Below are 17093 nucleotides of genomic sequence, written 5' to 3'. Positions count from 1 at the left end.
CTTGAACCAATCTCCTGAACTCTTTACCCTTTAATCATATGTTTTCATGTCTGGAAAACAACTTACAGTGGTTGCTTTCAGGAGCGGCATGTTGGTGGAGAAGGAGACTTTTTACTAATTGATTAATTCAGCAAATATTTATAAAGCACCCATTATGTGCAGACACTATGTAAAGTGTTGGCTATGCAGAGGTGACCAAGATGGACATGGTCCCTGTCTTCGTGAATTTTACAACCCAGTGGAAGAGCCAGGCATTTAATATGCACATATGCATACACACACACACACACACACACATATGTATTTACTTACAAATTGTAATGAGTGATATGAAAGAAAAGGATGCTATGAGAGAGAATTCACAAGGGGAAACTAATTTAGGGTAGGAGGTGGTTCAGGAAGTGATATTTGTGCTGAAACTTGAACGATGAATCAGAGTTAGCTGGGCAAGAAGTGGAGGAAAGCGTTCCAGGTAGAGGAACCAGCATGTGCAAAAGCCCTGAGGCAGTAAGGATTTTGGCTTACTGGAAGAACTGAAAGAAGACCAGTATCACTGAAGTACAGAGAGGAGCAAAGAACTGGGATGAAATTGGATAGGAACAGGCAGGTCAATATACAAGGCTTGGCAGTTCGAATTTTGTTCTGAAGTGCAAGGGGAAATTATTGAAGGAGTTTTAATAGAGGAATGATAGTATCTGTTTTTTTGTTTGTTTGTTTTAATTTAACGACCTCACTGGTCTTTAAATTAAAGAGGAGAATCTGTAGGATATGGCCTAGAGCAATAATAAATAGTCCAGGCAAGAGGTAGTGGTCACTTGGACTAGAGTAGTGACGGTAGAAATGGAGAGAAGTCAGCACATTTAGAATGTATTTGGGGATATGGTGATGGATTATATATGGGGACAAGGAGGTTCCCTAGAATTAAGTAAGTGTCCGATGGCATGAGCCATAGGGTGGAGGATATAGAAGTCTAGAGAAGGAACAGGTTTTGGGGAACATCAAGAGTTCAGTTTTTAGACAAAGTAACTTTTATGTAGTAATGGAGGTTTTTAGTAGAGGTTTGGGCTTACTGTATAAATCTGGGGATTATCAGGGTGCAGATGGTATTCACATCTTTGTGAATGAATGTGATCACCTAGGGGGGGAATGTTGAGAAAGAGAGCCCAGGACCTGCCCCTAGGGAGCTCTGAAACCTAGAACTTGAGTAGAATAGGAGACGTTCATAGACGGACTGAGAAAGAACAGCCAGAGAGTCAAGAGGAAAATACTGAGGAGAATGGGTGTTGGGAAAGCTAAGAGAAAAGTGTTTCAGTAAGAATTAGACCCATTCTTGTGTAGTTGGAGTAAGCTTATATTACCTTTATAATTATATATGTATGTACATATATATTTTTTTCCCTAAAAAATGCCTTTTTAATGTATTGGTGGGGCTGGCTGGAGCATGTCGGGAGCGGGCGCCGAGGCCCAAGCCGCGGGACCCTAGCGAAGGCCGTGCCGAGGTCGCTGGGCCCTGCCGGGCGGCCCTAGCTACCGCCATGGGCATCAAATTTTTAGGAGTTATCAAACCTTTCTGTGCAGTTCTACCAGAAATTCAGAAACCTGAAAGGAAAATCCAGTTTAGAGAGAAGGTACTATGGACTGCTATAACTCTTCATCTTCTTAGTATGTTGTCAGATACCACTATTTGGAATCATGTCATCAGATTCTGCAGATCCTTTCTACTGGATGAGAGTTATTCTTGCATTCAACAGAGGAACTTTAATGGAATTGGGTATATCCCCAATTGTAACATCTGGTTTGATTATGCAGTTGTTAGCTGAAGCCAAAATCATTGAAGTTGGAGATATACCCAAAGACAGAGCCCTATTCACTGGAGCCCCAAAACTATCTGGTATGATCATTACCATTGGGCAAGGCATTGTGTATGTCATGACGGACCTGTATGGGGATCCCGCTGAAATGGGTGCTGGAATCTGTCTCCTTATCATCATTCAGTTTGTTGCTGGTTTCATTGTGCTGCTGTTAGATGAGCTGCTACAGAAGGGTTACGGCTTGGGGTCTGGGATTTCCCTCTTTATTGCCACCAACATCTGTGAAAGCATTGTCTGGAAGGCCTTTAGTCCCACTACCATTAACAGTGGCAGAGGTACTGAGTTTGAGGGTGCAGTCATAGCTTTCTTTCATTTACTGGCCACCAGGACAGACAAAGGTCGAGCTCTAAGGGAGGCTTTCTATCGTCAGAATTTACCCAATCTCATGAACCTCATGGCTACAGTTTTTGTGTTTGCTGTTATATATTTTCAGGGATTTCGTGTGGATCTTCCCATTAAGTCGGCCCAGTACCGAGGGCAGTACAGCAACTACCCCAAGCTCTTCTACACCTCCAACATCCCCATCATCCTGCAGTCGGCCCTGGTGTCCAACCTGTATGTTATTTCCCAGATGCTGTCAGTTTGATTTTTAGTAAATTTACCAGGCAACTTTTTAGTAAATTTACCAGGACAGTGAGCTGATGTCAGTTGGGGAGGACCTGCTTGTTCTTACCCAGTGGGGGGCCTTTGTTACTACCTTTCTCCTTCTGAGTCCATGGGCGCCATATTTGAGGATCCTGTCCATGTGGTTGTTTATAGCATCTTCATGTTGGGATCATGTGCATTCTTTTCTAAGATGTGGATAGAGGTGTCTGGTTCCTCAGCCAAAGATGTAGCTAAACAGCTTAAAGAACAGCAAATGGTAATGAGGGGCCACAGGGATACCTCTGTGCTTCATGAGCTTAATAGGTACATCCCCACGGCGGCTGCGTTTGGGGGCTTGTGCATCGGCGCCCTGTCCGTGTTGGCTGACTTCCTTCGGGGCCATCGGCTCAGGCACTGGAATTCTGCTTGCAGTCACTATTATTTATCAGTATTTTGAAATATTTGTTAAAGAACAGGCTGAAGTTGGCGGGATGGTGCTTTGTTTTTCTAAATGTTCCAGTATTTCTTTTTGTGTGTGTGAAAGGGAAAATATTTTGACACATTGTTTTTGTCAGATAATGCTGGCTCCTCTTTTCTTCTCTCACAGTTTGTTTTCAAGTGCTGACCGTCTCATTCCTGAAATGGGCACGGAGCTAAGCCTGTGTGCAGCATTAGTACCAGCTGCCTTAACACTGAAGTTTACATTATTCATTAAAAACCCTACATGCAGTGTTGCCTGTGATGCTGGAAACCAATGTACCCGCCTTGCCATGTTCAGTTGTGACGGTGAGATGGTGACGTGGATCTGTTTTGCACACAACATTCAAGACACTCAATATTCCCCCCACTTGTTTAAAAATAAATGTAATTCAGATTGCCAAAAAAAAAAAAAACGTATTGGTATCCAAAAAACAAACCTCACTATAACTTAAAAATTAAATTAACCAGTGAGATGACCTTGGATGAGCTCTCTTTTGGAGTAATTTTTTTAAATGTACACCTATAAAAGACATGTTCAAGTACATGTACAAGATACATACGGAGTGGGAAATATACAACATGCAGAATCCAAGTAGAAATTGTTTTTATAAAATTAGCATCCTGTTTTCCATGTATTATTACATGCCTCTGCTGGTTGGATTAATAGGACTTTAAGAAATATAAATGTTAAGGTTGAGTTTAATTTAGTTTTGATTTCTTGTTTGTTCTGATGTGTCAAACTTGGAAAAGTAGGGATTTCTCTGCCTAAGTATGATTTCCCTTTCCTAGCTGGGTAATATAGTTTAACCAGTCAGACTTCAGGAATATGCCTGGTATTCCCCGAGCCTTTTTACAGTTGCAACAGCTGATGCTACTGAATTATTTTAGCAAATGATAGAATGTTTACTCGTAGAAGAAAGAATGGTGTAATGGAAAGAGCATGGACTTGGATTCAATCCTAGTTCGAATTCTTACTCCTGCACATTTGCACAGCCTACTTAATCTCTTCATCCTTAGCTTTCTCATGTATGAAGTGGCTATACATAATGAATACCTACTGCACAAAATTTTTGTGAGGGTTAAATGAAATTAAGTATGTAAAATGCTTAAGAAAATGTCTTTCACAAAGTGTGCACTTAATAAATGTATTGGGTTTTTTTTTTTACGTTTATAAAAAATATAGTTTCTGGAGTCTCCTGGCCCTTGCATCCAATGTGCATCAGTCATTATTTTTCTCATCTAAAAAGATTAACATTTATTTTTCATCACAGAAAATGAGATTTTCACCATATATAATATTATTTATGTTTATAAATATAAAAAAATTTAAAAATCAAGGCATAATTCATGTAAGTATTGTTACTCTGTTTCTTAGGATGCCTTTTCTAAGTGACAACTGCTTAGAAGGATTAGTTCTTTTAATTAATGAGCCTAACATTTAGAACCAAAATTTTTAGGTAAAGTGATTTTCAGGATTGTCAAGTGAAAAGAATGTAAGTATGAGTAATCACAGATTTGAAATTCTGTATTCATTTATCTGAAATAAGCTTGATTGACGACAGAGTTACTATTGTTTGATGCTTTAATTTTTTCATCTCCGATATTGATGTTTTATTTCATATAAAACGGCACTATGGTAGAACATTTGCTCTTCTTTCTGTCGTAATAGACTTGCTTTAAACTAAACCCATCAAAGTGCTATACATTCAAATGCAATCATGTTAAAGTAATAATTCTCAGTGTATTTGAAAAGACTTGCAGAGAAATATTTATTGTAAAGCACATGGCTTTTACAGTGCATGCACTAGGCTGTTTTTGCTTGGTCTGTATGTATGTCTGTGTATCTACATTCCTGTTGAAATCTGAAAGAGGTGCTGTATATTTAAGTATTCAGTTTAGTCACATCAATGTGCATTTCTGTTTAAGTATCTGTAGAATTGGATTAGACGCAACACAATCAGATTTGGCTGGTGAGTCAAAATGAAATGTATATAAATTCACTTTCTTACAAATAAGTTGCTCTAAAATCAAAGTAGGAGAATAAATGTAGTGTGAAATGTTACGCAAAATCCAGGCACAGCATAATTAGCAAAGGTTAGTAGAAATGCTATTTGTTAAAACCTGAAGTGTAACAGTCAGTTTCCTCACAACAGGAAATAGCAAAGCAGTTAACAAACATCATCTGTCAAAAACAGTGTTAAGGCAGGTTAAGAACCACAAATATACGAAGTTTATAAGTTGTAAAACTGAAAAGGGAATGCATTTGATTTTAATATCTTTTACAAATTTTTTAAATGTTATACCGATTGATTTATTTCAATAAAATTTCCAAAATCATGTTAATACTTCCTTTATCTATGGGCTGATAAAATATTTTAGATGTGGGATTTTCCTACTTTGGACAAAGTGATTCTACTGAAGGAAGAATCTACTCATAATTAAAACTGGGGAAAGTAAGTTTTTTTTTCCATTCTTCACTTTCTTAAAATTATTGTGGTAAAATATATATAACATAAAATTTTCCATTTTAACCATTTTAAATGTACAATTTAGTGGTATTAATTACATTTACAATGTCATGAAACCATCACCACTGTCTATTTCCAAAACTCTTTCATCACCCTAAACAGAAACTATATTTTTTAATAAAATCTTTATTGAGATATAATTCATATACTATAACATTAACTTACTTAAAGTGTACAATTCAATGGCTTTTAACATATTCACAGAGTTGAGCACTCGTTGTGTAGTTTTACAGGCAACTCTAGAACCTTTTCATCACTTCAGAAAGAAACTCTGTACCCAGTAGCAGTTACTTTTCATTTTCCCCAAACTTTCTGCTTCTATAGATTTCCATTTTCTGGACGTTTCACCTAGTGAAATCATACAATATATTTGATCTTTTCTGACTGGCTTATTTTACTTCTTTTGTGGCTGGGTCCTTTACTTCTTTTACTTTTCAAGGTTCATCCACGTTGGAACATGTATTATTATTCCATTCTTTTTTATTGCCGAATAATATTCTATTGTATGGCTATACTACATTTTGTTTATTCATTCATCAGTTAATAGACATTAGGATTATATCTACTTTTTGGCTAATATTAATAATGCTGCTGTGAATATTTGTGTACAGGTTTTTGAGTATATATGTTTTCATTTCTCTTGTGTATATACCAAGGAGTGGAATTGCTGGGTCATATGGTAACTCTATGTTTAATCATTTGAAAAACTCCAGACTGTTTTGCCAAGGGACTGGCCCGTTTTACAGTCCTAAGTGCAGTGTGTGCAAGTTCCAATTTCTCAGTATCCTGGCCAATACTAATTGCTACTGTCTGTTTTTTCTTGTTTAATTAATTTTTAATGGAGTATACTTGCTTTACAGTGTTGTGTTAGTTTCTGCTGTACAGCAAAGTGAATCAGCTATACATATACATATATCCCCTCTTTTTTGGATTTCCTTCCCGTTTAGGTCACCACAGAGCATCGAGTAGAGTTCCCTGTACTATACAGTAGGTTCTCATTACTTATCTATTTTATACAAATAGAGTATATATGTCAATCCCAATCTCCCAATTCATCCCGTCCCCCCTTCTCCCCCTGTTATCCATACGTCCGTTCTCTATGTCTGTGTCTCTATTTCTGCTTTGCAAATAAGTTCATCTGTATCATTTTTCTAGATTCCACATATAAGCAATGTTATATGATATTTGTTTTTCTCTTTCTGACTTACTTCACTCTGTATGACAGCCTCTAGGTCCATCCGCATCTCTACAAATGACCCAATTTCATTCCTTTTTATGGCTGAGTAATATTCTATTGTATATATGTACCACATCTTCTTTATGCATTCTTCTGTTGACGGATATTTAGGTTGCTTCCATGCCCTGGCTATTGTAAATAGTGCTGCAGTGAACATTGGGGTGCATGTATCTTTTTGAATTATGGTATTCTCCAGGTATATGCCCAGGAGTGGAATTGCTGGATCATATGGTAGTTTTGTTTTTAGTTTTTTAAGGAGCTTCCATACTGTTCTCCATAGTGGCTGTATCAATTTACATTCCCACCAACAGTTGTAGGAGGGTTCCCTTTTCTCCACACTCTCTCCAGCATTTATTGTTCATAGATTTTTTGATGGTGACCATTCTGACTGGTGTGAGGTGATACCTCATTGTAGTTTTGTTTTGCATTTCTCTAGTAATTAGTGATGTTGAGCATCTTTTCATGTGTTTGTTGGCCCTCTGTATGTCTTCTTTGGAGAAATGTTTATTTAGGTCTTCTGCCCATTTTTTGATTGGGTTGTTTGTTTCTTTTTTGATACTAAGCTGCATGAGCTGCTTGTATATTTTGGAGATTAGTCCCTTGTCAGTTGCTTCGTTTGCAAATATTTTCTCCCATTCTGAGGGTTGTCTTTTCATCTTGTTTATTGTTTCCTTTGCTGTGTAAAAGCTTTTAAGTTTAATTAGGTCCCATTTGTTTATTTTTGTTTTTATTTTCATTACTCTAGGAGGTGGGTCAAAAAAGATCTTGCCTGTCTGTCTTTTTGCTTGTAGTCATCCTAGTGGATATGATGTAGTATCTTATTATGGCTTTGATTTGCATTTACCTGATGGCTAATGATGTTGAGCATTTTTTCATGTGCTTTTTGGCCATTTGTATATTTTCATTGGACCAATGATTATTCAGATTTTTTCCTTATTTTTAACTTGGCTATTTATGTTTTTATTATTGAGTTATAAGAGTTCTTTATATATTCTAGATACAAGTCTATCAGATATATGATTTGCAATTATTTTTTCCCATTCTGTAGGTTGTCTCATAAATCTTTCTTTTTGAGATTCTACTGCTTCTTCTTTCTGATTTCTAATTACATTGTGATGTTATTTTGAGAAATTCTGTTCTCCTTATGGGATGTACATATCAGTGACAAACTGAGAAAGGTTATACTTTTATTACTCTGTGCCAAGAAAGTTCATTTTCTAATCCTGCACTCTGTGCTGTAGCATTCAGGAAGCATTTATTTTGGTCCCTGCTTATGTGCTGTACACTGGAACCAACCTCTGGGGGTATAAGGTGGAACTCATTCTTGGTAAGCCTACAGTCTAGTGGACAGGTCAGAAAAAGTTATGTTGTCAGGAAAGCGCTGTATCTTTACAAAGCAAGGAGAGTTTATTTTATTAGATTTATGATATAAACTTACAAGTAGTGGAAGGAGACTTGAACATCACTGAGTCTGTTTTACTTAATGATGTGTAAAACTAGTCTAGTGCAGTGATTTCCAACAAACGGTCTGTTTCCCCACATTTTCCACTGCCCCTCATCAGAGCTCCTGCTCAGTCTCTCTGAGCCCTGGAAGCTGATCATGCTGGCACATTATTTTTGTCATTTCCCAGGCTGTTATTCTCTCCTCTTACTCAAGTCTTATCTAGAATCCAAGGCCTACCTTAAGGCCCCTCATGACTGGTACGTTTATGATAACTGATCATCTTTTCTTTCTCTGATTAATATAGTACTTTTGAACTTTAATTGTGTCTTAACTAATAGTCTCATGTTTGAATGCTTAGTTGCCCTCATAGCTTAATTGTACCATAGAGTTCAGACCATTTATTTCTTTGGGACACTACTCATGGAACCGAATGGAAGAAACATGATAAAAGCAAGAGTTTCTGTTCTAACTTGGTAAAATCATTTGGAAAAGTGATGGAGGGAAACATTCTCTGGGCAAAATCAGATAGCAATGAGTTAGCATATGCATTAGTTGACATAGTTAATTAAACAAGCTGTTATGTTGAGTTGAATGCAAGGAAAATATACAGTCAGTTATATTTGAGGCTATTTAGCATGTTTCTTTTTTCTACCTCCAGATTTTTCATGGGATATGCAGTTTTAGTAGGTTAACTTGGAGCTCTCGTATGTTTAAAGTTTTCCATTTCACACATGTTGTCTAAATATGTGCACATAGTTTTTGCTTTTGCTACCAGCCTAATAAAAGCCTCTTGTGAATGCTTATCACCTTGTAAAGTAGTTACCAGAGCTACAGTAAAATTTGCCTGCAAGTGAAAAGGCTTTGACTTCCCTAGAGGGAGAATAAAAAACATATGAGACAAATAGCAGCAACTGAAATTATCTGGTGTAGAAAGTGGCAGAATGCCAACCAAATGCTCTGTCCCTAAAATGTTTTAAATTTTTATCTCAGCTCACTAAAAAGATCACCTTGTTTAAAGAACTTCAAACACAAACTTGGAAATGTCTCATTATTTTGGTACAATTTACACAAACAGTCCCCTTTTTTTATTGCTATCTTCAGGGATTAAGGTCCTGTAGATTTAAAAGAATTTTTTTAAGATGTTTATATCCCTTCTAAAAAATGGAGTGTTTGTATAGGTGTGTTGTGTGTGTGTAAATTGTTACTGAAAGTTATTGCCATGTTTTTGATACTTCATATATCTAATTAGAAATGGTGTTGATTGTTCAGTAGGCAAAGTGGCCTTCAAGTGCATGGTGAGAAATAGTAATGAGATACCTTCACTAGCCCGTAGGCCATGAGGACTCTTTTCCTAAATAATAGAGATGCAAGGGGTTGATAAATCCTACTATTGTTTTGGAGTTGCCTTGGGAGGATATTATGTAGTGGTGTTTTGATGTCTGTCCTAGGGCAGAGGACAACTCTAGCCTTGCTTTGCTCAGAAGTATTGATTTTTTTTTTGAAGTTATCATTTAGAAAAGTCACTCACCCTTTTTCCTTTATAACTCTTTATTTGATCCTTTCAGAAATCCCTAGAACAAGGCAGAGCAAATGCTTTTATTCTGGTTTATGGATGAGGAAAACTGAGGCTCAAAAATATCCAGTGACTTGGAAAGGTCACCAGGTAGTAGATCATGGGTTTTCTTCCACGGCTCTACAGTGTTACTCAGAAAGCTTCAAATCTTGGGTTATTGTGATACTTAGCAATTGTGAAATATATTTTTGCTCAGAAATAAAAAAATTCTTTTAACCAATTGAAACTGCCAGAAAGGCTGCCAGGGTAGTAACTCAAAACAGAGTGGAGACGGAAGGTTTTGGTCCTTTCATGTGAAGCGCAGAGCCCACTAGGTCAAGGTTTTGAGAAATGGGAAATCTTCATTGTTGCTTCCTGAGTTTCTCTCTGAAACTGTTTCTCTCTATAACTAAAAATTTGGCTGCCATTATTTTCAGTTTAACAGGGAATTTTCCTTGAAGGAAAAGGAAAGTTTGCTGTGCTCTTGGAAGAAAGTACAGAAATTAAATCTGAATCATTAAATTATTAGAGAATGTGCTGTTTCTGGGCCCAAAAATAGGAAAACAAAGTATAATCATCTAATGAGGCATTATATGTTTTATTGTATGCATTATGTTTTATTTTATATATAAAATTAAATATTTTATTTTATTTATGTTTTATTATATACCTGTTTATGTCATAAGGTGAAACCAAATTCTGTTCCATGGATTAGAACATAATATAAATTCAGTACCTATTTATAAAATACAGATTTATAGAAATATTATGGAACTAATGATGACATTTTGATATTGCTGCTGTTACAGAACTAGATGACCAATCCCAGAATTGCAATATGAATTAATCACTCAATCTCGTTAGAGCTGCTATAAATTTTTTTAAAGGGGGCAGGTGAGATAGGACTTATCTTTGCCTTGGATTTATATTTATAGCAAAATAATCAGCATTGTGCTGTGGCGGTATATTAATAATACAATCATAATGCTGATGCACCTATTTACCAAAGATTGTGAAATATATTTTACCTTTTCATAGCTGTTCAAATGCTATATATCATGTTGCTCTTCTGAAAATAGTAGTACATTTTAATATATGTTTAAGTTTTTAAAATTATTTTTTAAATTAAAAATTTAGGGAGAAGAATTATAATATTTATTAGTTCAATAATACTTTGGGATTTAGCTCTGGCAGCCTAGAACCAGGCATGGTCATCAATGAATCTAACACCCAACTTCCTACACTCCAAATACCCCTTTGCATCCCATTTTATCGCTGTGCTAGAGACGTCCCATCATACGAGATTTTCCACCATCCTTGGCTCCTCTTAAATCAATGTGATTACATTAATTTCTATATTTGCTTTTTTTTGTTTTGTTTTTCAAAAATTTCCCTTGCTAGCGCTTCTGAAAGTTCTAGCCTATAGCCTTTCCATTCTTGGTGTTGGTATTTTATAATGGATTTGAAGAAAAATTGCGTGGGATTCCAAGGAAAATATCTATCAGTTACTTTTTTTTGAAGTTAAAATGAATGCTGTAACAATTCCACAATAAATACAGTGAGATTTAATGTGTTAAATGAATTTAAATTGTTTTGACATTTTTTTTTCTTGAAGGACTCTTTTCTGGGTTTTTATAATCTCACTTAAGTAAGAATATAAGGTGGTTTAATTACTTTCCAGCAGCACACACTCTAACAGCCAACATTCCAGGTTAAAGCTATGTGTCTTCTTTGGGTTTGAACTGTTTCCATTTAATCCAAGGGAAAATATTTGAGGGACATTAGTTGATGCATTTTCCAGAAATGGGAGTCGGTAAGTATTTTTTTCATAGCTTATAGAATATTTAGCAATTCAAGCCTTTAATATTTAATTTTATAACATTCTCAGTACTGGCAGCAAAGGCTTCCTCCAGAAATAGTGAGAAATTATGTGAATTCCCTTCTTGGTATGTTTAGGAGGGCAAGTCATAAATCTTTAGCCTCATATTTTTCTAAAATAAAACCAGGCATATATCTGCTCTGATCTAATATGCAGATGTAATGAAAATATTCACAGAGTAGTATATGTTAAGATTTTGAAAGTTCTCACAAAAGGTGGCATAAACTGAAACCGTTATTATGCAGAAATCTAAGCTGTAATTATTCTTTACTGTGATAGTTTATCTAAGTTCTGTAAAAACTTTAATAACGTTAAGTACTAATGAAAGGACCTTGTGTGTCACATTTGCATTCATAAATATCCATGAAGGATCTCTTTCACCAATGTTATTCAATCTTAGTCCAGGACAAGGTCAGACATTGATTATGTTTGACAGTTTTAACAAAAGTGAATAGGGAAGATAGATTTTCTTAATTATATTGCTAGAATGGTGAGGGGCAACCATCTTTAATATGTAGTATAGTATAGAAAGAGGAATGTTAATGGAATAGAATAATGGTCAGTTACAACAATAATAATAACTACTATTTAATGAGCATCTGCTAGATGCTGGGCCACATAATAGCTCTTTATGTGTGTTTTATATAATGGGATTTTAGCAAATATCTTAAGAAGTTCAGACAGCGTTATACCCATTTGCCCAAATACGGAAAATGAAGTTCCAAGAAATTAAATGATGTGCCTAAAGCTTCCCAGCTAGAGTCCATTTCACATACATCAGACTCTACTAGCCCAAGCTGCTTGTCAATGTTTGATTACCTGTGATCAGAGATAGGTAAAGGGTTGATAATGTACAGGTTGTTTATTTGGCTCAGAATTGTGTTTGTGCTTTTAAATTTGAATTAACTGTCTTTGGCAGTTTGGAATTTACAACATGATGGGAGATAGTAAAACACTCAAATTAGTGTGAATATCTTGATTTTAGCTTCTCTGATACTCCCATTTCATATTACACATGATTCATATTTTTCTTATATTTAACAAACGTGTGCAGCCCGAGTGTGTATCAGGCGCTGCTCTCAGTATTTATGAACACGAATTCATTTACTGCTCACAGCATCTCTATGGGGTATTATTTTATCCCTGTTTTACAGATGAGATAACTGAGGCACAGAGAAGTTAAGTGACTTGCTCAAAACCACGGGTAGAAAGTGGCTGAGCTGGGATTTGAACCCAGTCAGTTTGGCTCTTAAGAGTTCGTGTTCTTAACTATGTGTATTTTTCAGATTTGACAGAATTCGGTGAAAGCCATAACTAAAACCTATTGCTGGACTTCCAAGAGTTAGAGGGTAAATGGAGATAATAAATAGTGTCAATAAAATATTTAAGAAGTAGTGACCCCCAATAAGAGCTTGGGATTCTCTATGTTAAAAATAAAAGATGAATCGTAAAGAGAAACTGAAAACAGCTTTAATTGTGGAAGAAGCCAGTTTTGACTGCTACTTTATAGATTGTTCAGTGTTGTGCAGGCTTCCTTTTGTGTACACAGCTGGGCAGTGTGACTATAATGTCCTCATTACTGTTTCCTATGTTGTACCACTAGTTACATTACTTCCACTAATGAAGTATGGAGCTCTGTGATGACTATTGCCCGCCCCAACTATATGTGTCGTGGCTTTAGCCCATATAAATGAGTTTTTTTTAATGGATCTATGGGGCAAATGAGACTTTCAGAGTTGTTACATTAAGATAGGGCTAACGTTTCCCGAGCTTTAGAGAGAGAGAGGCTGGATGCATCAATCAAAACAATGGATTGCTGAAACTGAAACTGAAGAAGTTTCTGAAAAACAGTTAGAAATTTTTGGTTAAGATTTCAACTTATATGGACTTCAAGTTCGGCAAAAACTGAGATGAAGCAATTTTAGCTGTGCCAAGTAGGAAGGAAGGTTAGAGTTTGCTCTAAGACCTCCTGGAAGTGTACTTCAGCCTGAAATTGAATATTCACTGTGGAGGTGGAGGGACAGGTGGGGAGAAACGCCGAACTCCTTAAGCTAAGGACCTTTGGCTTAAACTGGGTCTTCTGACTCCTCTGTTTACCTGTAATCAGAGGCAAGTTTACCAGAAGCTGATTGACTGGGATTTAGGTTTCAGGGCCCCTTCCTTGCACAGGCCCCCCTCCAAGGCCCTGGGAAGATCGCTAGCTGTGTATTCACAGGGCCATATGGTCTTGCAAAATTTGAAGAATTTTAAGATATTTAAAACACAATTAGTTAAGACTGCTGTCCCTTTTCTGCCCTGACCCTCCTTCCATCACATTTCTTCACATCTTAGATTGCTCTGGAGTGATCACAGGCATTTTTTTTGGATCTGGCTTAAAGGGAAGTTGAGCTGGGAATATACGACTTTAACTGCAGTTTAAAAGATGTTTCAGGAGTGTTTCAATAAGACAACTGAGAAATTACAGATTCCCAATTTAAACATATATGAAGGGTTACTTCTTTTTTTTACCACTACCTTTATTTATTAAAGAACTGAGAAAATTCAGATAATGGAACATAAAACTAAAGCAATAAAAATAAATGGTGAAATAAATAGAAACTATTCTGATGACCAAAAGTATATTGTAAAAAAAAATTCAGATTATCCCCAAAGCAGTAATTCATTTGAGAAGAAGAAATTTCAAATAGAATAAATAGGCTTGATGATTGTTTGAAGATCTAGTTAACAAAGAGGGATGAATGATATGAATACATCGGGAAAAGAGTTATGTTTCTTGCTGATTTGTCCACAATATGGAGAAAGTTAACAAAAAACTTCATAATATGTGTCTGCAATCAGCTTTGTAGTTAATGAGTGCCTGCAATTTGAAGAATATTTGGGATTAGTTGCCACATAAGAAACTGAAACACCCTGATGTTTCGCAGCTCACATATGAAAGTAACTTTATAGAAGTTTTCCCAAATTTGACAATGATCCTAAAAGTTGACTTGAGTTGTGAAGTTAAAGGAACCTTTCCTAGATATATATTTCTAAACAACTATGTTCCTATACCACAATTAGAAGAAACATTAAATTATTCTTTAATTTTATATGTGGAAAATTATATTATAAAATTGTCATTTGTCAAAATGTGGATAGTCAAAAATTTTAGGGAAAAAAAGGTATTATAGAGGTTTGCCAGATGATTAATTAATAAAAATAGGATGATATTTTTCTGGGTTTTGTGATGTTTGTGCTATTTTCAAGTGTTTAAAATTTGTAAATTTTGGTCACTTCTAAATGCATTTTCACTTTCTTGTATAATTTTGTATTCATAATTTTGTATTCTTTTTCAGAAGGGCTTTAAAAATTGTATAAGCTTCAGATCCCTTACAACTTGCATCTGCCCCTGCCTTTTTAATTTGAAAAAAAAAATATATGCTTATTATGTGGCAGAAGGCATAAAGTTGAGAAGTAAAAGGCCCCATCCCTTGCCCTCAGTTCTAAGCCCCAGAAACAGGTTTAACCTTTCCTATATGTTTTCTACAGTTGTTAGATCTGCTTTGTCCAGTAACGTAGACTCTAGCCACACGTGGCTATGGAGCCCTTGAAATGTGGCTAAGGTACTGAATTTTTAACTTCATTTAAATTTTGTTTAATTCCATTAAAATTTAATTTCAGTGAACTTAAGTTTGAAATGAATACCCAAAATATTTATTAGAAAACTTTTAAGTATGTTTAGAACAATTTGGGTATGAAAATACTTTGGCTTTAAATTTTGAGAAATCTGGTGCATGTGTATGCTTGTTTCCACAAAGAGGATCATACTCTGCGTATACTGTTCTGCATCTTAGCTTATGACTTAACTATATGTTTTGCACATCTTTCCTTAGCAACTTACAGATTTATCTCATTCATTTATTAGCAGCATAATATTCTATTCTATTTGTACAACCTTTTTTCACACAGTTGCTGGAGTGATTTTTTTTTTTTTAGTATAAGTGAGATTGTGTCATTCCTGTGTTCAGAACCCTCCACTGGCTTTAAATCTATCTCAAAATAAAATCCCATGTCTTTAGTCTGTGCCTAAGGTCTAATTTGACCTGTTCCCTCACTGCTTTTCTGCTCACTTCCAGGTAGGATAAGCATCTATGCATCTGTAAAGTGGGGATTAAACACAGGTACTTCTTTCTTTTAAAAACCTCTGTCAGAAATATCACTAGTAAAGTGAAATCTCTCCAGTTACAAAATTGAGTTTCTCACTTATCTGACCACCACCAGCTCCTTTTAAAGCAAAGAAGTCCTGTTTTCCTTCACCAGTAGTGCTCACTAAAGTGAAAGAAACCTTGTTAACCAAAGTAAAAAAATGTTGCAGGCTCCCTCTAATCAAGAGCACATTTAAAGGAGGAAATGGTGGGATGGCAGATAGCTGACGTACACTGTGTCTTCAGAATTTGGTGCTTCTTTATTGCTAGATTAAATTTCAGAATTTGGAGTCTAAATTTTCCCTTTCACATCTGGTGGCACTTTTTTTTAATCAGTGTGCAAAGAGGAGAAAAATCTGTCTGCCTCGTCTCATGCCTGTCACTACAGTCCAGCCTATGCCAGCCTTAAGGAAAAGCCTTTTGCATTGGCAAGGAAACTCCAAAATGGTTTCCAAGCATATGAAAAGTAAAGGAAGAGTTTTGCAGAAAAATATAAGAATTTTTTTTAAACTGGAATGGTACAAAGTAAAAAAAACAATTTAATTACACAGTGTAATGTGAAAACTTGCTGGCCCAGTGTGTACATAATGTTAGTGTTCCGGTGCTGCTAGTGTAAGGCAGACTCCTGTGATCTATTTAAAGCTTTACATTTAAGCATGTACATTTTTGGAGGATTTATGATTATTGACAGCTAAAGGGATCATAATGCATGGTATGGTGATAGTTGTAAACACATGGACTGGCACACATTTATCACTGATAAATGTGTTATGTGGACAAAATGAATAAACAAGATTACCATGTTGCTTTCAGTAAGTAGTGTTTGTTAGAGCATTGTGCCCTGGGAGCATGGGGCTAGAGAAATCAGGGGTGAATTAAACAAAAAGAAAGGAATACGAAGTGATGGCAGAGAAGCAGTAAACTCTAAAACTGAGGATACCCTGAAGTAGGACCCTAAAGGGCAAAGACGATTATTGAGAAACGAAAAGACAGTGCATGAGTCAGGCTGACTTTAGCCATGCCCTGATTCAGGTTCTAAAGAAGGCCCAGAATCTTTGGCTTTACACTCCCCCCCCTGTGTGTAGGCCTGGTCTTCAGACTAGCTGCCCCCCTCTGGTGGCAGGATGGCCACAGCAGCCCCAAGCCTGTTCTTTGATGTATGTGTTGGTCACCACTGTCTCCACACTGGGGGTTGCCTTTCCCACTCTTCAGGGTGTCTTTTAATAAACAAGTTTTTAATTTTAATGTTGAATTGATCAATCTTTTCCCCTTTCGGTTAGTACTTTATGGGTCTGTGCAGGTAATCTTTGCCTACCTCAAGTTCAAGACAGTA

At 36.1% G+C, this 17093-nt stretch overlaps 2 protein-coding genes across 2 annotated transcripts in view; both read left to right on the top strand.

The window, feature by feature from the left end:
• UMAD1 (UBAP1-MVB12-associated (UMA) domain containing 1) overlaps nt 1-17093 on the top strand; it is a 243866-nt gene that overhangs the window by 99245 nt on the left and 127528 nt on the right. The gene's annotated exons all lie outside the window — the stretch shown is intronic.
• Nucleotides 1531-17093, top strand: part of LOC133097022 (protein transport protein Sec61 subunit alpha-like) — a 58514-nt gene continuing 42951 nt past the window's right edge. The window contains 4 exon segments of the mRNA XM_061199021.1: nt 1531-1628; nt 1675-2850; nt 2852-2950; nt 3032-3242. Of these exon segments, the coding sequence (XP_061055004.1) occupies nt 1536-1628; nt 1675-2850; nt 2852-2950; nt 3032-3242 (1579 nt within the window). The 5' untranslated portion in view covers nt 1531-1535.

Source organism: Eubalaena glacialis, chromosome 8 (genome assembly GCF_028564815.1).
Source record: "Eubalaena glacialis isolate mEubGla1 chromosome 8, mEubGla1.1.hap2.+ XY, whole genome shotgun sequence".
NCBI lineage: Eukaryota > Metazoa > Chordata > Mammalia > Artiodactyla > Balaenidae > Eubalaena > Eubalaena glacialis.
The sequence above is the reverse complement of the archived record's forward strand: the minus strand, read 5'-3'. Positions and strand labels throughout refer to the sequence as shown.